General features: G+C 46.3%; 1 protein-coding gene across 1 annotated transcript in view; it reads right to left on the bottom strand.

Annotated features, from left to right (window-relative positions):
• Positions 1–15,299, bottom strand: part of LOC132493280 (forkhead-associated domain-containing protein 1-like) — a 111,062-nt gene extending 95,763 nt beyond the window's left edge. Inside the window, exons 1-2 of the mRNA XM_060103637.1 lie at positions 15,168–15,299; positions 10,623–10,729 (exon numbers count right to left, since the gene is read on the bottom strand). Of these exons, the coding sequence (XP_059959620.1) occupies positions 10,623–10,715 (93 nt within the window). The 5' untranslated portion in view covers positions 10,716–10,729; positions 15,168–15,299. The remainder of the gene's footprint in view (positions 1–10,622; positions 10,730–15,167) is intronic.
• Positions 15,300–26,593: the final 11,294 nt, after the last annotated feature.

Here is a 26,593-nt window from a genome sequence, read left to right as displayed (position 1 = left end):
CTCCCGACCCTCCTCCATCCCTTTACACGGCGCCCTCTGCCCAGCAGGCCCACCTGTGCGGCTACATCCATGGGCTGATGGGCTCCTTGCCTCTGGTTTCTCGTTGGGTTTGGCCAATGGGGGGGTTAGAGATCAGAGCAGGGAGGAGAGAGCTTGGGGTACTTACTCCCCTGGCTTCCATTCTCTGGGGCCACACAGCTTCCCTCAGAGGACTCTACCCAGCCCTCGGGGTCTCCGGGTCCCAGGAAATGCCCCTGCCCCTCACCCCTCAGCTCTGGGGGTGGGAACAGTCCTCACTCATACTAGCTCTGGGCCCTGCACTATCCTTTGTGGTTTCTCTGAGCCCTGCCCACTCCCTATGGAGTCCCTTCAGGAAACTCCCCTCCATCACTCCACACCCCTGTGAATGTGCCTTCAGCTCCCTGCCAAGACCTGGACTTCCCAGGCATGGAGAAGCTCCTAGATGGGACCTTCAAGGCTTCTCTTAGCTGCCAAGGGCCTCTGGGTGGTCCTGCCTTCATCCCACCCTGGTCTGGTCCCTCTCCTCAACCATCTCCTCTTCTGCATCCTCACCTTGACAGTGTAACTTCCGTCTAACCTGTGAACGTGCTCACCACCCCCTCAGCCTGGAAACGCCGCCCCTTCCCCCTTCCTTTCCTTTATTGTCAAATGGCTTCAAGAGGTTCCTCTCCCGCTGGGTCCTCAACCCACTGTCATTGCCCTCGGGGGCCTCCTTGGGCTCTCAGCCTCCCTGTGACATGTGACACAGTTGTCAGAGAGAGGCACGTGGCCTGGTGGTTCAGGGGTTGGGGGAGCAGGGCAACGTGGTGGTTATTAGACTGGGCTCGAGCCCAGCTCTCCTACTTCCTAGCAGGGTGACCTTGGGCAAGTGATACCTCAGCTTCCTCATCTGTAAGGTAACAAAAGGACAGTCTTATAAGCTACTGGTGACGTATAAATGATATAATACATACTAAAGCACTTAGAAGAGAACATAGGGCAAATGGGAAATGTTCTCTATTATGAGCAAGAGGATGGGCTCTGGAGTTAGAAAGCCTTGAGTTCAAGTCTCACCTCTGCTACTTTCCAGCTGTGCAGCCTGGGGCACGGTTCTTTGCTTCTCTTTGCTTGCTCCCTGAGCAGCAAAAATGAGTTTGATAAGCTGGGCTTAGTAGGATTGACAAAAGGTACTGCTTGATGACATGTTCAAAGGAGTGGGATAACATTTTTGAAATTAACTTGTGTGTGTGTGTGTGTGTTTGTGTGTGTGTGTGTGTGTTTTATCTATTTCTTTTAACCTTTTGGTTCTAGGCTATACCATCCCCCAGCCCCATCCCCTCACTGCCTCCGGAAAGGGATGTAGTGCAGAAATAGTAAAAAAAAAAAAAATGGGGTTTTCAAAAGAATAAGGATATGAGGAAACGGCCAGGCGCTGGTGAGACGTCGGGTCTGGGATTGGAAGGAAAAAAGAAGCTTCTCTGCTTCCCCGTCGGCTGGCTCCTTCCTCCCCGTCTCCCCGGGAGAGCCCTGTGGACCGGCGAGGCCTCAGGAGAGGCTGGTCCTGAAATCAGACCGCCCGAGCCTCCCTCTGTGACCTCAGGCAGGATACTCGGCCTACCCGTGCCTCAACGCCCTCATCTGTAAAGTGGGGCAAACAACACTAACCTCCTAAGGATGAAATGAGTTAATACACTCGAGAGTGCCCAGAACAGTACCTGGCACAAAGCAAGCTGTCTCTGCGATGAATACCCTCAGCCTGGCAGCAGCTCTCCGGCTCCCTCACCTCTCTGACTGCTTCCAGGTCTCCACGCCGGGCTCCTCTCCCCTCAGATGTCCGTTTCCTCCGCACTCTGTCCATGGGCTGGGGCCACTGGGCCACCCCCTCGATTCGCAGGTGTGTATTTCCAACCCCTGGTTCATCTCCAGGCCCCAAACTGCCTGGCTGCTTCCGGGATGTTGAGGTGCTCACTCAACCAGTCCTGCTTCCTGCCCTCTTGGTAACGGGATTATCACCTGCCAGCTCATCCAGCCATCTTTCTCCATGGCCTGTGGCATTGATCCTACTGATTCTTCCAGAAAGCTCTCAGACCAGTCCCAAAGCAACGGTCCAGTCAGGTGGTAGTATTAATGTGGTGGGCAGAATGGTCTCCCAAAGATGCCCATGCCCTGATCCCCAGAACCTGGGAATATGCTCCATGAGGTGGCCAAAGGGACTGTGCCGATGTCAAGGTTACTAATCAGTGCTCTTAAAAGAGGGAGACTAAGGACTTCCCTGGTGTTGCAGTGGTTAAGAATCCGCCTGCCAATGCAGGGGACACGGGTTCGAGCCCTGGTACGGGAAGATCCCACATGCCATGGAGCAACGAAGCCCGCATGCCACAACTACTGAGCTTGCGCTCCAGAGCCCACGAGCCACAACTACTGAGCCCACGTGCCACAACTACTGAATCTGCATGCCTAGAGCCCGTGCTCCACAACAAGAGAAGCTACTGCAATGAGAAGCCCGTGCACCGCAACAAAGAGTAACCCTCGCTCGCTGCAACTAGAGAAAGCCTGTGCTCAGCAACGAAGACCAAACCCAGCCAAAAACTTTTTAAAAATTTTTTAAAAAGTGGGAGACTATCCTGGGTTATCCAGGTGGGACTAATTGAACTCCACCAGTCCTTATAAGCAGAGAACTTACTCTGGCTGGATTGGAGAGATAAGTGGTGTTTCTTGCTGGGCCCCCACTTAACAGCCCCAATGCTCCTCTTCCTGGGAAAGCACCAGGTCAACGTTTCCTCTTTACCCAAATCCCCCCCTAGATGGCACCACCTCAGTCTGTTGCATGAATGAGGATCAGGAGAACATTGATCTCACATTTCACTGACAACCCCCATTCTCGATTCCACAGGGTGGAATTTCCCTAGCTTAGTCAATTATCTTGTTATCTCAGTTAACTGAGAATTTCCAATTTAGATATTAGATGTTCCCAAAGCTAAATTTACACTCAAAAAGTGAAGTTTCTGTTTTTAGAAGCTTGAGTCAGCTCAGTCTGAAACTCAGCCCCACCTCCCCCGACTAGCTGTGTGATTTGGGCCAGTTCCTTAACCTTTCTGAGTCCCATGTCCATGTCATCAAATGAGGATAATAATGATAATAGTAGTTCTCACCCGCACAGGATTTGTTTTGTGGATATAATTCTATAAATATATATACAGAACATACATAGATGATGTATAAAGCCATGTGAGATGCAGTAAGTAGTCCATAAATGTATGCTGTAGCTGTTTGCATTATGTATGCTATTCAAAAGATTATGATCTTTCTTTCATCTCACATCCATCAGAATGGCTACTATAAAAAAAAAAGGGAAATAACAAGTGTTGGTGAGGACGCAGGGAAAGTGGAACCCTTGTGCCCTGTTGTGAGAATGTAACTTGGTGCAGCCACTATGGAAAACAGCATGGCAGTTCCTCAAACAATTAAAAATAAAATTATCATATGATCCAGCAAGTCTACTTTTGGGTATATATCCCAAAGAACTGAAAGCAGGGCCTTGAAGAGATATTTATACACCCATGTTCATAGCATTGTTTGCAACAGCCAAAAGGTGGAAACAACCCAAGTGTCCATCAGTAGATGAATGAATAAACAAAATGTGGTGAATCCACACAATGGAATATTATTCAGCCTTAAAAAAGGAAGGAAATTCGGACACATGCTACAGCATGGATGAACATGGACATTATACTCAGTGAAAGGACATTATACTCAGTGAAAGAAGCCAGTCATGAAAAGACAAATACTGTTATGATTCTACTTATATGAGATACCCAGAGTAGCCAAGGTCATAGAGACAGAAAGCAGAATGGTGGTTGCTGGGGGCTGGGATGGGGGGACAAGGGGAGTTGTTGTTTCATGGGTGCAGTTTCAGTTCTGCAAGATTCAAAGAGTTCTGGAGATGGATGGGGGTGATGGCTGCACAACAGTGTGAATATATTTAATGCCACTGAACTGCACACTTAATAAAAGTGGTTAAGATGGTAAATTTTATGTTATGCATATCTTACCACAATAAAAAAAATGAGAAAAATGAGATCACGATCTAGCCCTTTCCTCTGAACATTTTCCTCTTGGAAGCCCTCCATCTGCTGGTAAGAAACTAGTCCCATCAATTGCTGTGCTGGGTACTGACCAATGAAATCAGCCGCCAGTTCCCAAACAGGGGACAAAACATTCCCTGAGGACTGGTGAGACCTATCAGGTGAACCACCAGAGCAAGGAGCACTTGGGGAGAAGCCAGGGGTGAGGTGGGGGGGAGGGGGGAGGATGGGAGCACGACCCAGGCAGGAGGACAAGCGCGATGCAGATGGGGAGCCAGCAAGTGCACCCTCCCAGGCCTGTTTCATTCCGTGGATTTCCCCACAGAGAGTCCACCTGTCACCTTCTGTCTCAAAATGCAGGTGTTCACTTAGAATAAGAGAAATGTGAATTAAAATGACACAGGTACCATACTTCACCCCGTAGATCAGTGAAGATCCAATGGGGGGTCAGCACCCTAGGCTGGGGAGGGAGTGGGAGACAGGCGTCGACTGCTGGCAGGACACCACATCCGGAAACCTCTGGTGGGAAATTTGGCCATGCCCATCAGAGCTAGAGCTGTGTGTGTCCTTTGACAGAGCAGACATACCTGCATGTCCGTGAAATTATGCAAATAATAGGAGAATCCCAGCAGCCTTGTTTAATAATAATAAACAAGATTATGGTGTAGGCTCTGGTTCTTTCCTGAGAGGCAGCCCAGAACTGACAGGGGCCAGGAAAAGGGACGAGAGTCATCCGGCTGGATGGGATCTGGGGTATGTGTATGAGATCAGTCTGGCTTCACGACCCTCAGATCCCACGCGAGAAGGGCTGACACAGGCTGGAGAGATGGCTAAACCCATGAGAAAGGAGATGGCTGGCAGGACACTGACCACCGAGGGTGAGGTGTGGACACCAGCATTTCATCCCCCTGTCATGTCTGTTCTTTCTTTTTCTCTTCCATCTCCACCTTCCTAGCTGCAGCCCTGCACTGACTTGGGCTGTCCTAGAGCTCAGTCTTCTAGGGATCCTGGGACTTACCCAGGGTGGGACTGGGGGAGTCCCTGGGGAGGGGTAGGGTCAGTCAGCCCTTCATTGTTTACCCTTCGCTTCTCTTTTCCTCAAAACAAAGTTTATTGAAAGAATACACACACACACACACACACACACACACACGCAAGCAGGAGCTCTGCTGATCAAGAAGGGAGAGGGAGGGAGCACTGATGGTGGGGTTCTCAAAGTGTGGTCCTGGAACCAACTCCAGGGACTCCATTCCCCCCACCTGAACCTGGGGAGCATATAAATGTGAAGATTCCTGGGCCTTACCCCAAACCCACTGGGTCAGAATGTCTAGGAGTTCATGTTGAACAACCACTCTTAAACATGCGGAAAATGCAACAACCACTGGCTTTGGTGTTTCTTCATTCTGGAATAACTGAGTCCCTTTCTCCGCAGAGTTTAAATAACAGCCATATCCAACTCTAAAAAATACAGTTTACAAGGCACATCAAATCATATAAATTATAACTTGCAAGGTTTAGCTGTGAAATGAGCAAGGCTGAGGCTTTTGAGCCGTGTAAAGTGGGAGAGGGGAGATTGTGAATAGAGCTCCTGATGGCTCATCTGCACACAGCAGCCGGGATGTTCACTGGCAGGTCTCCCCCTTGTTTACAATCCTTCAAGCCTTCTTCCCACTGCTTTCAGATAAAGATCAAAACCCATATGGTGACATGAAGGAGGCCGACTTGTCCCTTAGCCCTCCTCCTTCCCACTCTGACTTCTGGACGCCCTGGTTTTCTCTCAGTCCCTTGGGTTCACAATATGTTCTTCCACCCCAGGGCCCTTGCACATGCCATTCCCTTCTCCTTTTATCTAGTTAAGTCCTCCTTGTCTTCCATATTCCTTTCCTTTACAGCCCCAATGTTGGAATGGAATTAGTCACACCTTTGTGGGATCATTTGACTTATTTCTCTCTCTCCTGGCAGCTTCCTGATGGCAGTGACCATGTCCAGTTCTGACATCACTGTACCCCTAGACTTGGCTCGGTGCTGAGGCTCTGGGTAAATACTGTGCAATGAATGAGTGATAGCAACAGTTATCACTGTTGACTATAAACAGTTCTCACTAGCCTGGCTATAAACAGGCTTCCTACTGCCTTAGGGAACCAAACTCCTTACAGGATATAGAAAAAAGTCTGGAAGGTAAAACCCTGCAAATATCAATATTGATTTTTCCCTGAGCCAAATGATTACAAGTGACTTTTATTTTCTTCCTTATATTTTCCTTTCTCCCAATTTTTAAAAACAAGAAGCATGTAACTACCTTCCATTATCGGAAAGAGTAAATGATGTTGAAATACTACGATACCAATAGTCAAAACAACATGTCAACCTTGCTGATGAGTAGAAATCTTTAGAAGCATGACTGCCTATTCTTTAGGATTGATCCAGGCAAATAAAACAAACAATCTTTTTTATTTGCTAGATGTAACCTCTGGGTAATTGCAAGGATGATTTTTAGTAATATAAATCCCTGAAAATTTTTTTTTTTTTTTTTTTGCGGTACGCGGGCCTCTCACTGTTGTGGCCTCTCCCGTTGCGGAGCTCAGGCTCCGGACACGCTGGCTCAGCGGCCATGGCTCACGGGTTCAGCCGCTCCGCGGCATGTGGGATCTTCCCAGACCAGGGCACGAACCCGTGTCCCTTGTATCGGCAGGCGGACTCTCAACCACTTCGCCACCAGGGAAGCCTAGTGACGTATTTCTTAAGCTAAGTCCGAGGAGCAGTAAGCAGTCAATTATTTATATACAATGAATGCAACTCAATTTCTGTCTAGTTAATAACTGTCCTCATTAGTTCCCTTTTCCAAATGGCTTATTAATGTCAGTGGATCCTCATCTCAACCCTGTGCACCTCTGAGGATTCTTCTCAGTCTCTGTTTTAGGAGACCATAATAATGATCATTGTGTCATTCACTGAGCACCACATGCCAGGCTCTTTATATGCATTTCTCACTTAATCCTCAGAATAACCCTGTGAGGTAAGAGGTTTACAGACAGGGAAAAGCAGCTCAGAGTGATTAAGTAATTTGGTTGAAGTCACTCAGCCACAAAGTAGCCTAATGAGATTCAAACCCAGCTCTGTCTATCTCCAAAGCCTGTGCTTTTAAAAATTACTACAGTTTTCTAATATCATAGTCCGGTTCAAAACAGAGATCTCTGTCTCTACTTTAGCCAGACAGGAAATAAAACTACCCCAAATCTATGCCTTGTTAGGATAAAGAAGAAACTACAGTTCTTCTTCTTCTTCTTTTTCCTCCCACTTTGCACACTGCACAGATGTTCTGTGTCCTTGAAGGGAGACCATATCATGGAGGAGAATCTCACGGGGAGGTTCATGGAGTTACCTTTAAATCTGTTGCGTTTACAATAAACATTCTCAGAAAACTAGGAATAAAGGGGGAAATTTCTCACTTGGTAAGAACATGTATAAAAACCCTACAGCTGGGCCTCCCTGGTGGCGCAGTGGTTGAGGGTCCGCCTGCCGATGCAGGGGATACGGGTTCGTGCCCCGGTCTGGGAGGATCCCACATGCCGCGGAGCGGCTGGGCCCGTGAGCCATGGCCGCTGAGCCTGCGCATCCGGAGCCTGTGCTCCGCAACGGGAGAGGCCACAACAGTGAGAGGCCCGCGTACAGTAAAAAAAAAAATAAAGGGCAGAATGAGCCCTTTAAAAAAAAAAAAAAAAAAAAAAAAAAAAAAAAAAAAAAAACCCTACAGCTAACCTCCTACTTAATGGTGAAAGAGTAACTGCTTTCCCCTAAGGTCAGGAACAAGCGAATATAAGGATTTATACACTGCTCTTGTTCAGCAGAGTCCTGGAAGTCTTAACCAGGGAAATAAAGCAAGGAAAAGAAGATTAAAAGCATTCAGATCTCCTTTTCTGAAAGAAGAAATAAAATTGTTCTTATTTGCAGATGACATGATTGTTTATGTATAAAATCCCAAGAAAACTACAAAAGCCCTTATATAAGAAAGTGCAGTTAAGGTTGCAAGATACCAAGAAGCATACAAAAATCAACTGTATTTCTATATACTGTCAATGAACATGTGGACACCAAAATTAAAAATATAATACCATTTACAATCACTCAAAAACAAAAAGAGAGACATAGTTAAGTGTAAATCTAACAAAACATGTTCAGGACTCGTATGCTGAAAACTACAAAACACTCATGAGAGACACTGAATAAATGGAGAAATATACCATGTTCATGAATTGGAAGACAATGTAGGAGTATATCAATTATTCTCACATTGATATATAGGATAAAACACAATTCCAATCAAAATTACAGCATGATATTTTGTGTATACAGACAGGCTTACACTAAAATGTAAATGGAAAGGCAAAGGAACTAGAATAGGTTAAAAAATTTCTTTAAAGAAAAGTGGGAGGAATCACACTACCTGATTTAAGACTTACATAGCGACAGTAATCAAGGCTATGTCATAATGGTAGATCCATTAGGACAAATAGATCCATGAAACATAATAGGGAACTAAGAAGTAGCCCCCATAGAAAGTATGGCCAGATTATTTTTGACAAACGTGCAAAAGCAATTCAATGGAGAAAGGATAGTCTTTTCAACAAATGATTCTGGAACAACTAAATATCCACATGCAAGAAAAATGAACTTTGACCTAAATCTCACATCATAAATGACAGTGAACCCAAAATGGTTCATAGATTTAAAAATAAAACTATAAAACACTTAGAAGAAAACATAAGAGAAAATCCTCAGGGTCAGGGACGCTGTGGCATGTTCTTAGACATGACACTAAAAGCATGATCTATAAAAGAAAAAATAACTAACTGGACTTCATCAAGAGTTAAAGCTTTTGCTCTGTGAAATACTCTGCTAAGAGAATGAGAAGACAAGCTACGGATGGGAGAAAATATTTGCAAACCATCTATCTGACAAGGGACTCATATCTAAAATATATAAAGAATTCTCAAAACTCAATGGTAAAAAACTAAACAATTCGATTAGAGACACTTAAAAGATATGAAGAGATATTTCACTGAAGAGGATATGCAGAAGGCAAACACATACATGAAAAGACATTTAACATCACTATCGATTTGGAAAATGCAAGTTAAGACTATGATGAGCTACCACTACACACTTACTAAAACAGCTAAAATGAAAAACCGTGTTTATGCTAATTGCTGGTGAGGATGTGTCTCATACATTGCTGGTGGAAATGAAAAATGGTACAGCAACGCTGGATAAGACTGGCAGTTTCTTTACAAACCGAATATATATAAACACATATGTTAATCCATGCAATCATACTCCTGAGCATTTATCACAGAGAAATAAAAACTTATGTTCACACAAAAACCTGTACACAAATGTTTATAGTACATTTATTTGTAATAGCCCCAAATGGAAACAAAATGTCCTTCAAAAAGTGAATGGTTAAACATAGGTGATACGTCCATACCGTGGACTATTACTCAGCAATAAAAGAACAAGCTAATAACCTAAATGGATGTCAAGGGCACTACACTGACTAAAAAAAAAAAAATCAATCACAAAGGTCATACATACATGATGAAAATTATAGAGACAGAGAACAGATTAGTGGTTTTCGGAGTGTGGGGACGATGGTGGGAGGAGGAATTGTGACTATAAAAGGAGCATCACAAGGGACATCTCTGATAATGGAATACTCCTATATCCTGAGGGCCACACCCAAATCCACACGTGGTAAAATGGCACAGGACTCCACACATGCTTCGTGCCATTCCCTCTACTATTTGTGCATCTATAATTATTTCAAAATAAAGTTTAAAAAACTCTGTTGAGTGAAGTCTGAGAGTGGTCTGCCTTTCACAGTCCTAAAGGGATTCCATTGCATTTCTCTTTCTGCTTCAATATTTTAATCCCTTTCAAAATGTTAAAAGGCTCAAAGCCACTGTTTTTATAATTCCTTACTTACAATTTCTTCCAACTTCCTTGGCTGTCAATGAGCTGGGACTGTGGACCAAGCCACAGCTAATTCAGAGAATGGAATGAAATGAAGTGAGAGAGCGCTGAGGCCATGCCCAGGGCTTACCCTGATTTACTACTTGGAGGTATGGGGGCGGGGGAGGGCTCTGAGGGGCCCATAGTCTCCAGAAGCTCTGGAAAGGGCGAGAGGCCATTGCTCAAGCTGGGCACTTCAGGTGGCCGTGGCTGCCAGACGCGGAGCAGGTGAAGGTCAAGCATCAGCTCTAAGCCCACCTTCCAAACCACGCCATCAGGGTGGGACACTGCACACACAGTCAGCAAAGGACACAGGGCCCATCGCACTTTGCACTGTGCTCATTCTTACCACATGTGCCAGGGAGACCCAGCACATGCCGGGATTGGTTATTGGTGGCACACCGAGGAAGGCTGGGACTGTTAGCCAGAGGCTGTGCTTTACAAGAGACTGGAGTCCACAGAACAGTAAGGACTTTTGGTGGTGTGAGGGGTAGGGAGGGTCGGGGACTGGCTAGGAAGAGGTCTTACCTCTAAAACAAGGTCTGAATTTTCATGCCTTCCAATCGTAGTGCTTTTATTCAGGACAAAATAGCCTTCTGCACTCTTTAGATAGGCTTTCATATTCTCTGCTTTCCCTATAAAAGGTTTTCAGAAAACAATTTTGTTAGAAAAATACAGTCCTCTAATTATTCAATGTCCTATTTAGAATGAATGGAATACACCATAATGTCCACAGAAGTCAGCAGAGGTAGGAGTGGATAGCTGGATTTAACAATGATCACAATGATAATTCCACACATTTTTAAGACTGTCCTTTTAACAGTGATAGCCGGCATAGATGAGCTTGCTTCTGATCACAAGAGGACATCCTTTATGTAATTCAGAGCACAAACAAGCAATAGCAAAAAAAAAAACCCAAACAAATCTGAATTCCACTGATAACCGCTCTCCACCTCCCATTAAGCTTAGTTTGGGGTTAGTTATCTGACAGAATCAAATACTCAGTGTTACTAACCCACCACTTACTAGCTCTGTGACTCTGAGTGAGTTACTTATTCTCTCTCTATGCCTCTGTTTCCTCATCTGTAAAATGGGGCTAATGATACTCTGTATCCCAAAGAGTTTTGTGAGGATTAAACGTGAAGCATCTAGAATGGTGATTGCTACACTAAACACCCATTTGTCCTACTGTGATTGTGACTGTTATTAATCTTGGGCTTCTGAACTTTGACTCAAGAAACTCCAACTTCTACAGAGCTTCTTAAAGTGTGGAAGAGTCAGTCATCAAGGAAATGGGCATTAGAAGATACTTTCTTTTTAAGTCACCGCATTCCTTCATATATTTAGGTTGAAAAAAAAATGATTTCCAAAGACAAAATATCAAGATTATAGCTTAGCTGTACGGTCAAGACTCTGTACGTATCTTTTGCTGGCATTTTATTATGAAAATGTCAAACACACAGAAAAGTTGAAAGAAGTGGATCATGAACTTCTATAGAACCACCACTCAGATTCTACAATCAACATTTTGTTCTATTTGCTTTATCACATATCTACCCATCTATACAATTTATATTTTAATGCATTTCAAAGTAAACCCTATAAATGTTTTTAAATTTTATTTATTTATTTTTGGCTGTGTTGGGTCTTCGTTTCTGTGCGAGGGCTTTCTCTAGTTGCGGCAAGCAGCGGCCACTCTTCATCACGGTGCACGGGCCTCTCGCTATCGCGGCCTCTCATGTTGTGGAGCACAGGCTCCAGATGTGCAGGCTCAGTAGTTGTGGCTCTGGGCCTAGTTGCTCCGCGGCACATGGGATCTTCCCAGACCAGGGCTCGAACCCATGTCCCCTGTATTAGAAGGCAGATTCTCAACCACTGCGCCACCAGGGAAGCCCTATACATGTTTTTAAATTTTTTTATTTTTATGCATTTATTATTATTATTATTTTTTTTTTTTTGTGGTACGCGGGCCTCTCACTGTTGTGGCCTATCCCGTTGCGGAGCACAGGCTCCGGATGCACAGGCTCAGAGGCCATGGCTGACGGGCCCAGCCGCTCCGTGGCATGTGGGATCCTCCCAGACCGGGGCACGAACCTGTGTCCCCTGCATCGGCAGGCGGACTCTCAACCACTGTGCCACCAGGGAAGCCCATATATACATGTGTTTTAAAACATAAAAATTTCAGTGACTTCAGCTGGTTCCAAGATTTTGATGATAATTCACATGATATTTGAATTCTGATCCATCTCAGTGCCATGTCAAAGATAGTCTCTTTTCTTTTTTTTCCTTTTTTTTTTTTTTTTGGCTGTGTTGGGTCTTCGTTGCTGCATGTGGGCTTTCTCTAGTTGCGGCGAGAGGAGGCTACTCTTCCTCACAGTGTGCAGGCTTCTCATTGCGGTGGCTTCTCCTGTTGTGGAGCATGGGCTCTAGGTGTGCAGGCTTCAGTAGTTGGAGCACGTGGGCTCAGTAGTTGCGGCACACGGGCCCTAGTTGTGGCTCGCAGGCTCTAGAGTGCAGGCTCAGTAGTTGTGGTGCACTGGCTTAGTTGCTCCGAGGCATGTGGGATCTTCCTGGACCAGGGCTCGAGCCCCTGTCCCCTGCATTGGCAGGCGGATTCTTAACCGCTGAGCCACCAGGAAAGTCCCCAAAGTCTCTTTTCAACTGAAAGGTCACTGAAGTGTGAAGTTGTTAGACTGTGGATAAAAACAAAAATCATCTAGGTCTGACCGTAGAGGGTCTCCGGTCTGGCTCTGCTTTCCATCAACATCTCCATCATCATTCCGTCACTGAATCCCTACTAAGTGCCAGGCACTGGGCTGTCCTTTTACACACGTGGCCTCTTTTCACCCTCAGAACCACCCTGCCAGGCAGGTGTCAGTATTGTCCTGCTTTACAAATGAGGAAACTGAGACTCAGAGAAGTTAAGGTCACACAATAGTAAGTGTGTGAGAACTCTGGGCCTTTGCATGTAACCAGTGGACAAACCTCCATTGCTGCTGCTGGGGCAGAGTAGGGGTGGGGGAATTGCACTGTCTGCTGACACTTGGGACATGTAGTAAAAGAAAGTCCTTGAAACCAGCATTCTATGCTCTGAAAGGAAGACGAGACCCTACCTGGGGGTAAGAGAAATAAAAATAAGCAGCATAGTTTATATTTGTAAACTTTGAGGCCTGTGGATGTCCCACAAATATTGATGCTTTCAGATAATGAGAAATACATTTGATTAAGTTCGCTGTCATGTATACAGGGGAAAAGACATTTCCTCTTCCCAAAGAACCATGCTCTGCTGCCTTCAGTTATTAATCTTCAATTGCAGAGGACCATGTTAGCACGCAACACATTCAAGTCTAATTAAGCTAAAATGGAAACTTCCAAGAAATGTCTCTTCTGCAGGAAAACCACAGGAAACGCCACTAATCTAAAACTTAAACTTGGATCATGTGCATATTTGTTTTTTAGCTCTCACCCCAGACGTCCCCAAGGCTGGGGTTTTCTCTCTGCTCAGACGTCCCCCCTCGGGGCAACCACCTGACTGACCACTCTGGCTAAAGGCACCCTCAGTCATGATATTCCCCTGCTAGTTTTCCCCTGCTGTGTTTCCTTCCTTGTACTTATCATTCTCTGACATGTTCTTGTTCCTTTCTTTAGTTATGCTTGCTGTTGGTTTCTCTTTCACTAAGATATATGTTCCTAGAAAACCAGGACTGTGTTCATTTTGTTCAGAAGCGATTCTTCATGGGTATTTTGTGTTTGTACCCATCTTCAGAGCAAAGGCATTGAAAGATTTTGTCCTGCACTCACTTTCCGAGGATGCTTGTATGGCAAGCAGCCTGGGAGGATAGAGGTAATGTTTCTAATAAAGATAACGGCTCCTTCTGGGGCAAAAGTTGGGCAGGTTTGCTAGCAGCCCCTTTCAAAGATTGCAGTTTCCTGAGTTTGGAGTTCCTTACCTGGGACACAGACCCACTGTGCGCACAGCATCCACACTGGCTGCTCTGCACCAGCCCGAGGGACTTTCAGGGCAACAGGAACCAATGTGCATATGCAGCTCTGCTGCCTTTTATGTCAGCTGTGCTGTGAGTAATCAGGTTCTTTGTTTCTGGCCCAGGAGTCTCTTGTCTTCTGCCAGGAACTATAAGCTGGGCAGGCTAACTTACTAACTTTCAAACAGGGTCAAATGTCAGACCCTTTGCAGTTCCTGCCAGTTCTGTGCATTACCCCTTCTCCAGGGCAGGGGGCGGCGGGGGGGCAGAACCTGACACATAGTAGGTGCTTGGGAAACACTTGCTGAGTGAATGAAAATACAAAGGACACCTCAAAGCAAGTCAGTACAGCCAGCTGGCTAGGAAGCTTTGATAGTAACTACCTTTCATTTTTCCTATCAGTATCTAGCTTAGATGACTCCTTGGAAAACCTAAATTCTATCTCTTTAGCTTTTGGATTGGACAATATTTCTCCACCTTCATTTTGCCCTGTGCATCACTTCCTTGCATGAAAACACTGTCAAAGTAATTTGAATGTGTGGAGCTCTGTGAATTCGTTCTTACTCAGCGCCATGGAGCACCAGCCACAGGAAAGAGCAAAAGGGCTTCAGTCATCTGCGTTCCCCCGACCACTTTGGATGGCTCAGAATTGGGCTATAGGAGCAAACTTTCTTTTGAGGTTTACAGTGGCCTCAAAGTTCCTTAAAGAAAGGGAGTTCAGGTAAGGGGCGGGTGTGTGTGTGTGTGTGTCTCTGACCATTGGGTGGGTGTTGTCCATAAATCAGGGGAAACAGGGGTTCCTCTCTTAATCCCAGCTATACCCACAGGACATCCAAGAGCTAGTGCCCAGGAGAGGCTTAAAGCTCCCGTGCCGCCTCCCTTGGGGGGCGAGGTAGGGGCTGCACTTAGGAAGGAATGGCTGGTGTTGGGGCACCTTTTCTGGGGTGCTCCTGGCGACCCGAGCCTGGATCAGAGAGTTCGGACTCGGCTGGCGCCGGGTCCCCTGCCTACCCCAACGCCCTTGACCTCGCAGGGCTGGCCTCCTCCGGCCCAGGTTTCCGCCCGCCGCCTCCTCGCGCGCCGCTCTCACCTGGCCAGAGGAAGAAGCCCACGCCTCGTCCTCCGCCGAGAGCCCTGACCTCCGCTCTGCCGCCCTCCCGCGGAGTCTCCAGGCGAAGGCCCGCAGCCCGCGCGCCCGCCTGGCCTTTTTACAAACGTCGCCACGGCAACGCCATTCTGACGGCCGAGCTGGGGAGGGGCATGGCGTGCGCGGCGCCCGAGGATGAGGGGGAGGTGCGCTGGGAGCACCCGGCCAATTACAGCCCGCTGCAGCGCTGCGAGCCCTCCCCGACCTGCCCGCTAGAGGTCCCCAGGCCCGTTTCCAGGATGGGGCAACAGGCTCAGTGTTCACAGAAGTAGCTCCAAGTCTTACAGCGGGGAAGGAGCAGACTCAAGAATCCTTCCTACTGACCTTAGCTCTAGGTTCGGTGCGTTGAGGAGGGGGTGGTCAGGCATGGGAGGGTAATGGAGCTGAGCCACGAGAAGCTTGGAGGTTAGTACCCCCCGTCCCACCCGAAACTCTAGTTCTCTCTGTTGTGGAGGAGAAAACAGAGTAAGCTGGGGGGGACCATCACTTCTGGGGGTGGGGGTGGAGATGGGAGATGGGTGGGGTGGAAGGAGCACTTCTGAAAGAATGGAAGATTCTCCCACGTGCTAGGAAAAGGGTATTTACAAGCCCACAGCCTTACTGTTCCTGTCCTTCCCTGTCAAAACTCGCGTTTATTCATTTATGTGTTCCTTACTTCTACAAACATCACCTGAGTCCCTACAAGGTCAGACGGTGGCCCCAGTGTTGACCTGGATCAGATCCTTAAGAAACCCCCCTGCACTCCCCATGGGCACGGGGCTGGGGGGATGGAGCGTGTGGAGAAGACATGCAAATGCCAACTATCTCCCCTCATCCCATGTCACCTTTTTCAGATCAGCCCCTTCTGTCTGGGAGCAGAACAGACCTGCTGACTACCTACAGAATGCCTCATTTCCCTGGCAGGAAATGATGGACAAGGTGCCCCAAGACAAACTCAAAATATTCATCTGAGAAAGATGAAAGATGGCAGACTCCACTCTAGTCAATTAGAAGAAGATATAAGAGAGAAAAATCATGGAAATCGATATGGGATGGAATATATGGTAAAGATGCTCCCACATGCTTAGAGGCTCTTAGAAATGCACATTCCCTGGCACAGACCTCAGAGTTTCTGATTAGGCAACTCTGGAGCATGGTCCAGGAATGAATTTGTTGCATTCTTTCAAATTCCTTGTGCATTTGTTAAAAGCTTGGCAAAACCTCAGGACTCTTTCAACCCTGCAGTTGAATCGCAGAGCCCTCCCAGCACTTGTCCCTAGAAATCTCTTCCAGGCCCTCAGTCAGCCTGGAAGGTTCTGCCTGGGTTAGTTCCCTTCGACCAGAAAGACCTTAGGAATGTATGAGGAGTGACCACAGAGGCCGGGGCCCTGAGTGGTAACTTCAGAGGAACAGAGAGGGTCAGGCTCAACTCTCCAGGCACATTTCCTGCCTCAGGGCCTTTGCAGTTACTGTTTCTTCTCCCTACCAGGCACTTCCCCCAGGGATCTCCTTCAGCTCCTTCAGATTTTTACTCAAATATCACCCTATTTAAACGGGTCTTGGAATTCCCTGGTGGTCCAGTGTTTAGGACTCGGTGCTTTCACTGCCCGGTTCGATCCCTGGTCGATCCTGGAAGCCCCATGATGCCACCCAAAAAAACAAAACAAAACAAAAAACACCCCCCCAAAAAACATGAATAACAAAACAAACACCTCACTCTATTGCTCTTCCCTTCATCTTACCACTCCTCTAACATGCTATTTATTTAGTTTCCTTCTCTTATTTGTTGTCAGTCTCCCCACTCCCAACTCCCCCCTGCCCCCCAACTTAAGCTCCATGAGGGCAGGGATTTTTTTTTCTCTTTTGTTCACTGCTGTATCACCAGTACCTAGAACAGTGCCTGAATGAACGAATGAGTGAATGAACAGGGGCAGCCCTTGCCACCCGCCCACAGCCTTGCCTCCTACTCTTGAGCTGCTGAGCTGAACTGTCCTTACCCCAGGACCTAGGCTTCTGTAGCCTTGGCCCTCGCCAGCCCCACCCCCATCTCCATGCTTGTCTTCAATGTCATCAACATGAGCACAGAACGCAACCCTGCTCATTGCCAGCCAGACCCTACGGAGCCCATCCAGGCCAGCCTGGAGCTGGTGCCGCCCTTGGCCCCCTGATAGGCTTGGGAGAGCATATGTTGCCATTAGTCCATCTCTCGATGAGGAAATACTAAACGCAGAACAAAGCTGACATTCAGGCTCACTGGAGCAGAAATTGCCAAATCTTGATTGGATCCTGCCGCTCCCCACAGGATGCCACAGTCATCTCAAAGGGTGTGTGAAAGTCTTAAAACCCAGTTCCATGTCATCCACTTAAATTTCCAAAACAGAAACTAAAATACCCCAATAACTCATGGCTTTAACATAGCATGTCCTGGGCTGAGTGAGAGTTGTACTTTGCGATGATGGGGTGTTCAAAATACTGCACCTGGGGAATTCCCTGGCGGTCCACTGGTTAGGACTTGGTGCTTTCACTGCCATGGCCCGGGTTCAATCCCTGGTGGGGAAATTAAGATCCCGCAAGCCACAAGGCATGGCCAAAAAAAAAAAAAAAAAGACATTTCTAGTTTATATGGGCTCCTTGGTGATGCCTGTAATCAATCAATCTTATTGAGCTCTGGGTGGCTACCAAGGCTGTACTGTATCTCCATCAACATCAGGATGCTGGTGTCTGAAAGGCCTGGGTCCAGGTCCCAGCTTTGTCATTCCCAGCTGTCCTCATAATACTGGAGCGAGTGATGTTAACTCTGGGCTTTCCACCCTCAGGGCTCTGTCCCAGTCTTTCCTGTGGATCATCTCATTTAATCCTCACCATAACCTGGGCAGTAGGTGTGTGTGAAACACCTGGAACTCTGCAGAGAAGCGCTCAAAAATGTCGTGATGGGTATTATTTCTATCACATCACTCCCACTTGAACAGGAAAATAGGGCTCGAGAGACATGGAGGTATGTGACCAGGGTGACACAGCCAGAAAAGGATTTGAATCCAGATGACGGTGATGGGACGGTATTTTCCCCGGGGACCACAGGTGACAGGTGTCACAGCCACGAGACACCCATGCTCACCACCTGCTTTCCCTCAGCCCTGAACAATCTGGGCTTCCGGCTGTCCTGAAGTTTGGGCAGTGCCTGCAGCAAGAGGGGGAGGGAGCTGAGGCCAGGAGCGGGTAGCTGGGGCTTGCCAGGGACCTCTCCTGCCACCCACTGGGCTTCTTTCCTGCAGGACCTCTGCCCCATAAAATCTCATTGGGCCACAGTTACCTTCCCTGGGCTGTCCTTGACTGGGAGAGCCCATCCACTGTGCCCCCTCCCCAGATCTGCTTGTTGTCCCCTGCATTCCAACAAGAAATGAATGCTGGCCTCCTGCCTGGAAGAGGTAGGGAGATTGCCCAGCCTTTAAGGGGTAAGAGAGAGCCAGGGAAAGAACTGGAGAAGGAGAAAGGGAGAGTAAAAGAGAGAAAGAGCGCTCAAGGATCAGGAAGTAGCTAAGCTGTTGAGTAGGTGACAGATGAGAGAGCAAAGGGCCATTGGAGGCTCCACAGTCCATTCATAACCTGACGCTATGGGCTAAGGAAATGCAGGTTTTTATACACACACACACACACACACACACACACAGGTTCACAAAAATAAATTCAAACCACAGAATCACAGCTGGTCACTGAGGCCTTCTGCGGCCATGCTCACCCCCTTCCCCTGTCAGAAAATGAGAAGTCACCCAGGTGTTTTCTCAGATAGAGACAAGGCTGGTTGGGATGTTCATCTCTTGCAAATCAGAGATCTGCCAGGGGGCTTCCCTGGTGGCACAGTGGTTGAGAATCTGCCTGCCAATGCAGGGGACGTGGGTTCGAGCCCTTGTCTGGGAGGATCCCTCATGCTGCGGAGCAACTAGTCCCGTGAGCCACAGCTACTGAGCCTGCGCATCTGGAGCTTGTGCTCTGCAACAAGAGAGGCCGCGATAGTGAGAGGCCTGTGCACCGCGATGAAGAGTGACCCCCGCTTGCCACACCTGGAGAAAGCCCTCGCACAGAAACGAAGACCCAACACAGCCAAAAAAAATTAATTAATTAATTTAAAAAATTAAAACAAAACCAAAAAACCACTCTCTCTAAAACAAACAAACAAACAAAAAAAAAACAGAAAAAAAGCTTTGCCAGGGAGGTCAGTCTGTATGTTCTGTTTGAAAGCTGCAGATGAAGGGTGCTGATCCCACCTCGGATCGGCCTGGTTTCGTTTGTTTGTTTGTTTTATTCTGTCTGTACCTCACTTCTCTGACCTGTAAAATGGAGGTAATAACAGCATTGACTGTAAAGACCAAATGGGTTAATATGTGTGAAGTAGTAAACTGTGCCCGATACCACAGACTCCTTCTGTGAATGTCCGCGTTGCTGTCTGTCTGTTTGCTTGTTTTTGTTGCTTTCTTGATGATGTGGGAGGACGGCACCATCTCAACCCGATCACAGCCATCCTGGGGAGAGCTTTGATTTGCATCATCTCAGTCCCAACCCAGAGCAAAGTTGACCTCAGAACACTCGCATATCATCTTGCTTGTTGCCCAGGGAGCTTTCTGGGTGTGGGTGTCAGAGGCAGGCTGAGCTCCCCTGATCGCTGCTAGAGGGATTCTGAGAATCCAGCTGGTCTCTGTGGCGTGGCATGTGCAAGACAACTCCATATATTCGACTTCCAGGCATCCAGGCAAATCAACCTCCACTACTTTTTTTGGGGGGGATTAACAATGAACCACTATGAATGAGATAAACCAAACTAGCTAATATTTACTGAGGCTTGTTAGGTACCAGCCGCTATGCCATGCACTGTTTTATTTAATTCTTGGCCCAACCCATTTCACAGAAGCGGGCTCAGAAAAATCAAGTAACTTGCCCAGTTACAAATCTTGTAAGTGATAGGTCCAAGATTCGAACCCTAGCTGTTGGACTCCAGCATATTGTCTTTTTTGTAAAGTTTTGTTTTCAAAACATAATATACATCTCGAAAAGAGCACAACTGATAAGTGTACACTTGAAGAATTATCACAAAGTGTATGCACCCACCCTAACCAGAACCCAGAACAAGAAGCAGAACATCACCACGCACCCCCGCCCCTCCGAGAAGACTCCCTGTGCTCATTCTGGTTACCCCCTCCAGCTTGTCTGACTTCCAATCATAGATTAATTCTGCTTGGTTTTGAACTTCATGGAAATGGAATCTTACAGATTCCATTTGCTGCCTGGTTTCTTTCACTCAAGTATGTGAGGTTCGACCACGTTGTCTGATGTAGCTGTGGTTCATTCATTCTCACTGCTGCATTGCATTACACTCCGTTATCTATTCCTGCAGAACAAATCATGGCAAACTTAACGGATCCAAAAAACACACACTTATGTCACAGTTTCTGTGGGTCATGAATCCGGGCACTGTTTAGCTGGGTTCTCTGCTCAGGGTCTCTCCCAGGCTGCAATGAGGGAGGTGGCCAGGGCTGGGGTCTCATCTGAGGCTCAGCTGGGGAAGGATCCTCTTTCCACTTCATGTGGTGGTTGGCAGGATACAGTTTCCTGAAGGTTGTTAGTTAGTCTGAGGGCCTCACCTCCTTGCTGGCTGTTAGCCAGAGATCCTGCACTGTTTCTTGCCATGTGGGCCTCTCCATAAGGTGGCTTGCTTCATCAAAGCCAGTGGGAGTCCATAGAGAGAGTCTCCAGGCAAGATGGAAGTTACAATCTTCTGTAACATAATCACAGAAATGACATGCCCATCACCTTTGCAGCATCTACTGATTAGAAATAAGGTACAGTCCGGCCTACTCTCAAGGGGAGGGGACACAGAGGTGTGAACACCAGGGATAATTGGGGGCCGTTGTGTATGCCTTTTGGTCTGCACATGTGCACATATCTCTTGGGTATATATCTAGGAGTAGAATTTCTGGGTCACACATACGTCCGGCTTTACGAGATTCTGCCAAACATTTCTCCAAAGTGCAGGTACCCTCTACACTCCCTCAGCAGGCTATGAGCTTCCCAGTTAGAGCACATGCTTTCAATACACTCCTCCCCTCTCTCCTTACAGAAGGGGTGTTTGAGCTGGGGCTCTTTGGGACGACAGGTCCTAATTCTGGCCCCATGTCAGAATCACTGAATTCCCGGGCCGCTTCGCCAGACATTCTGATCATTTGAGGGCTCAGATACAAACTGGAAGGTGCACTCCATGAGGCGAGGATCCCTGTATCCTTGGTGTCCGGAGCAGTACCCGGCAGCAGTACCTGGCAGGTACCAGGGAGCTGGCACTCAATAAATGTTGTTTTGATTAAGTGAATGAGTTTAGGAAATATTGTTCAAGAGATGGGCCCCAGGGCGGGTATAAGCTGCTTAAACGGGAAGGAAACTTTGTTGTGTCTGAGGCTGTGTGCATTTTTCTGGGAAGAGGGCTCAGAGCCTCAACCAGGTATGTCCCCAACAAAGGTTAAAGGCCGCTGTGATTGGATACTGTCCGGCTTAGGTATTTTATCACATGAAGAAAGACTTGGTCCCAGGGTAGGTGGCATGGGAACTGTGGACAAGGTCCCATGGTCTTTAGAAGTAAAAAGCGAGACAGTGTTTGCCTGGGGTGGCTCATAAACTGACACCTTGTTTGTTTTGTCCTTTGACCCATGGTAGTTCTTTTGGTACATCTAGCCACTGCCTGGCCTCCTGGGACCCTCCCTGTGTCTGTCTGTTGAACAGAAAATTCCAGAAGGCCTCGGTGCCCTGAGTTTCCATCAGGGGCAAGCCAACATGAGCCCTAGCTTTTGAAAAACCCCTTTCAATCCATAGAAAGCCTCCCAGTTTATCTGGTTTGAGATGACCTCATCCTTTGTCACCTTCTCTCTTTTTTCTGGAGGTTGCTCAGCGTCTTGCTGCTGTCTGCATTATTTTCTCACGGGAACAGTGCACCTATTTTGGGCATTTTGTCGTTGTTGTTTTGGGTCATTCCCGTCACACATTTTTTGTATTCCTTTCCAGTCAGATCAACCTCATGCCTCTCTAGACATTTCTTCTCAGGTTTCCTCTGAATCATTTCGTTTGGTCTAAATATGTCCAGTGTTTCCTCCTTCCTCACTGCACTCCACATAGACCCTCTCTTTTCCGCGGAACAACTGTTCTTTTCTTTCGAATCCCTGACCCAAATCCTCATCTTTCACCATGTTTTCTGACTTCTCTTAAGAACTGATTGTTTTTTGAAACTTAAGCCTCAAATATCATCCCTTCCAATCTGCGTCTGAATTTGGATCACGGTCAAGAAGCAGGCGAGACAGGAACGTGGCTGGGTAATTAGGATCCTCAGCAGAAGGGCTGAGTGTTCATCAGGGCTGTCAGAGGGGCCTGGGGATGGAGGGAGAGGTATCTTCTTCTGCCTCGGGTAGGGCTTAGGGTGGGGTTCTCAGGAAAAGCGCTAAGAAAAAAGGACCCATTTGACTTGAGTTCTGAAGGAAGAGTAGGATTTCTGGAGGCAGAGCAGGGAGAGAAGAGGATGGTTCAAGGAAGGAGCAGTGGGAATGGAGGCTAGAAGACGAGTCATCAGAGAAGCTAGGGACAGGAGTACAGAAGGAGAGGGGTGGCCAGGTGCTGAGACCGCAGACTGAAGGTCCATGGTCAGCCCTCAGATATGTTTGTCTGGCTCTCCCAGCGTGTTAAAAGACTTTTAATTAGTTGCTGAAGGGAGAGGCCTCTTTCTGTGGAGTGACAGAGAAACCTATTCAAATTGTCTTCAGCATGAATGCAAATTCACTGGTTACCAAAAATGAAAAGTCTAGAGGGAACCTCTGGGTTCAGGCTCAGATGATTTCATGAGGCCTTGGCCTCTCTCCAGCTCTCAGGGATTCTTTGAACCATGTGGATCCAACCTTAGACAGAATCTCTGTATAATGGTCACAAAAAGGCGGCCAAAGCTCCAGCCCTTACATCTTCTCAGCTTTGAATTCCATAGGGAAGGATAGGAGTCTTTTTCCTAAGCTTCCCCCAATGGCCTCACTGCTTCTCATTTTCTCTGGGTGGGTCACAAGCCCATTGCTGAGCCAATTATTGTGGCCCAGGAGACTGCTCTGATTGGCTGAACTTGACCCACATGCCCACCCCTGCAGCCAGAGGTGGAATCAACAGTGTCTCTGAGAAACTGGACTGAGACTAGGAGAAAGGTGTTGTCCCCAAAGTGGGATCATAACGCCATAATATTTTAGAAGAGAGGTGAATTGTTATTAGGTGACAAAAACCAGATGTCTACCACAGTAGCCAACATGTACAGATCATTGACATCTGGATTTATGCCTTTTTTTGGGAAAATGGGAATATCTAGCAATACCTGGACTCTCTTCTTGTATATAGATCAACAATCTGCTGGGGCTGAGAAGAGGCTCCCTCTTTAGATACAGCCTATGTTCTGCCTGCCCAATGCACTGCTCATATTTCCTCTCTAGCTCCTGGAAGCACTTGAATTTTTATGGCCAGCATAATTTGATTCTGTAAAGAAATCTGTTTTTCCCACCAGAATGGAAGAGGCAAATGAACAGGGGTCAAATAGCTCTCCTGTGCTCCCACAAACTCCTGAGGACAAATGCCTCGCCATTTTGATAGTCTCATTCCTTGCTCATTTTAAAAGCCTTCTTTAAAAAAATATTGAATACATAGTGATTTTAGAATCTGTTATCTGATAATTCCAACATCTGAAGTCTTTGGGTGGGAGTGGCTGGGGGGGTGTCTCAGTATCTTGTTTGTTGTGTCTGCTTACTTTGGCTCATACTGACTTATTGCTTGGATGTTTACTAATTTGACTGTGATCTCATTCTTGATTGAACTTAATCTGTGGGAATCCTGAGGGGTCTGATTCCTGGCTGCTTTGCTCTCGGAAGTCTTTTTTGTTTGTTTCAGCTGGATGCCGGGGATGCTAATAACCTCTGAACACTGACATTTATTTCCTCAACTTGGAGTTTTCCCACTGAATACATGGAGTGTAAACTTGAGCCCCAGACCCACGTGGTTACAAACCTTCTGGGTGATCATCATCATCATCAGTATTGTGGCCTTTATTAGTTTTCCCCTCCAGAGCCACATTGAAAACTACAGGTTTTCATAGGCTCCGCTTTCTGAAAGACCAGAAAAAAAATTTTTTAAGCCCTCCTCTTGCCAGGGTGTGGAGCATCTTTGAGGGTGCCAGCTTAATACAGGCATCTTAGACTTGGTTAGCTCACTTTGCAAGGCCCAAGGCTTAATCTCCCATTTCCTGCACTTATTAAACGCAAATGGCTTCCTCATTTGCTTATGCTTTGGTTGTAGCTCACTCTGTTTGTGTTGTGTGTCTGTATGTTCCTTTGAGATTGCCTACATAAAAATTGTTTTTTATTATGGGATTTTGGAAACACACACAAAACTAGAGAAGCCTGCGATTAACTCCATGTATTCATCATCCAGCTTCAACATTTTCCCAGTGTTCTCTCATTCTTTTTTCTTCCTTTTTGAGTTTTTTCTAGGTTAATTTAAAGCAAGTTGTGTCATTTCACCCATAAAGACATCCTAACTGAAAGGACTTTTTGTTCCTTTACATTATCCCCGCCTTGACATGATCACAGCTAAAAATACTTATAATCATTCCTGAATATCATCTAATATTCAGTCCATGCTCACATTTCCTTGATTCTCTCAGAAATATCTTTTTTACTGTTGGTTTGTTAGAATCAGGATCCAGACAATGTCCACACATTACACTTGGTTGTTATGTCTCTGACATGTCTTTAATTCTGTAACAGCAACTCCCCGCCCCTGACCTTTTTTATCCCCCAGCCACTGATTTGTTGGCGAAACTGGGTCTTGTGTCCTGTAGAATATTCACATCCTGGATTTGGCTGATCACTTCCTCTTGGTTTCAGTTAACTTGTTCCTCTTTTCCCCATGTTTCCTGTAAACTAATAGTTAGATCTAGAGGTCTGAGGAGATCAAAGTCTTTTTTTTTGTCCAGAAGCCTTCATAGGCGGTACTGTGTGATCCATCCTGCATCACACAGTGAGCACATAATGTCTGGTCATCCTGTTTTTAACGATATTGAGATTGAATGGTAGGTCCAATGCTAACAGACTGAGCCATCCATTACAAAGTCCCCAAAGGCTTTTTTTCCCCCAATAATTAACATTTTTAATTTTTCATTATGGTAAAATATACATAACATAACATTTACCATCTTAACCATTTAAAAATATACAGTTCACTAACGTTAAGGATATTCACATTGTTGCTTAACCAACCTCCAAAAACTTTTCATCATGTAAAACCGAAACTGTGTACCCCTTAAACAACTACTCTCCATTTTCCCCTTACCCCAGCCCCTGGCAACCACCCATCTCTTTTCTACTTCTATGAATCTGGCTACGCTAGGGACCTCATATAAGTGGAATCATACGGTGTTTGTCTTTTTAGTGACTGGCTTCTTTCACTTAGCATAATATCCTCAAGGTTCATCCATGTTGTAGCATGTGTCAGAATTTCCTTCCTTTTTAAGGCTGAATAATATTTCCTTGTGTGTATATACCTTGTTTTATCCATTCATTTGTAAATGGGCACTGGAGCTCATCCATCAACTTTTTACCTAATAGTTTTAGCATCCTTTGAGGATCATTCCCTGGATCCGCATTTCTTGTGGGGTCACAGAGTTGTGATCTTTTTTCTGATTGTTATTCCTTTGGTAATTATTAGCTAGAATCCTTCATCAACCATTTGTTTATTTGTTTATCATAAACTACAGTTGGTTCAGGGAAGGCAGAATAAGAGATTGGTTCTTTCCTCCTATGTGTCATTATTCAAAGAAGCAACTGCCAAAGTGACCAGTGAGTTTTAAAAAATATCATTAGGAGTCTTTGATTTAAACAGTGTAGATGTGTTTTAATCCACTGAACTCATTATGTGGTTTGAGGCTCGTACTATGCCACCTCAGGGGTTCATGCAGGTTGGCTCCCGTGTTTTTGTTTTTCCAGGTGGAAACTACGCAGGATTTACTGGTAACCACCTATGTTTGTACTGCATTGGTGTGGTCTTTAGACAAACAACTCTGCCTCTCAGTTTTCCTTCGCTGTACAAGGAAGTTGGACAAAATGAGCTCGAGAACCATTCCTGTTCAAAACTCTCCCTTTTGTAGCATTTTCATTACATAGAACAGTATGGTTTAGTCATTGGATTCTTCCAGTCCTGTGACTGAATGCAGTTACCAACACCTTCCTTTCAGAAACATGAAAATTGCCACCCTGCTGATACTGTTTTTAGTCTACTTCTCCATACTGCATTTTCCCCCAGTAGACTTAAAGCTGTATCTCTCAGTTAGGGATATTTTG

This window comes from Mesoplodon densirostris, chromosome 7 (genome assembly GCF_025265405.1).
Source record: "Mesoplodon densirostris isolate mMesDen1 chromosome 7, mMesDen1 primary haplotype, whole genome shotgun sequence".
NCBI lineage: Eukaryota > Metazoa > Chordata > Mammalia > Artiodactyla > Ziphiidae > Mesoplodon > Mesoplodon densirostris.
This window is presented reverse-complemented; position numbering and strand designations above follow the sequence as displayed.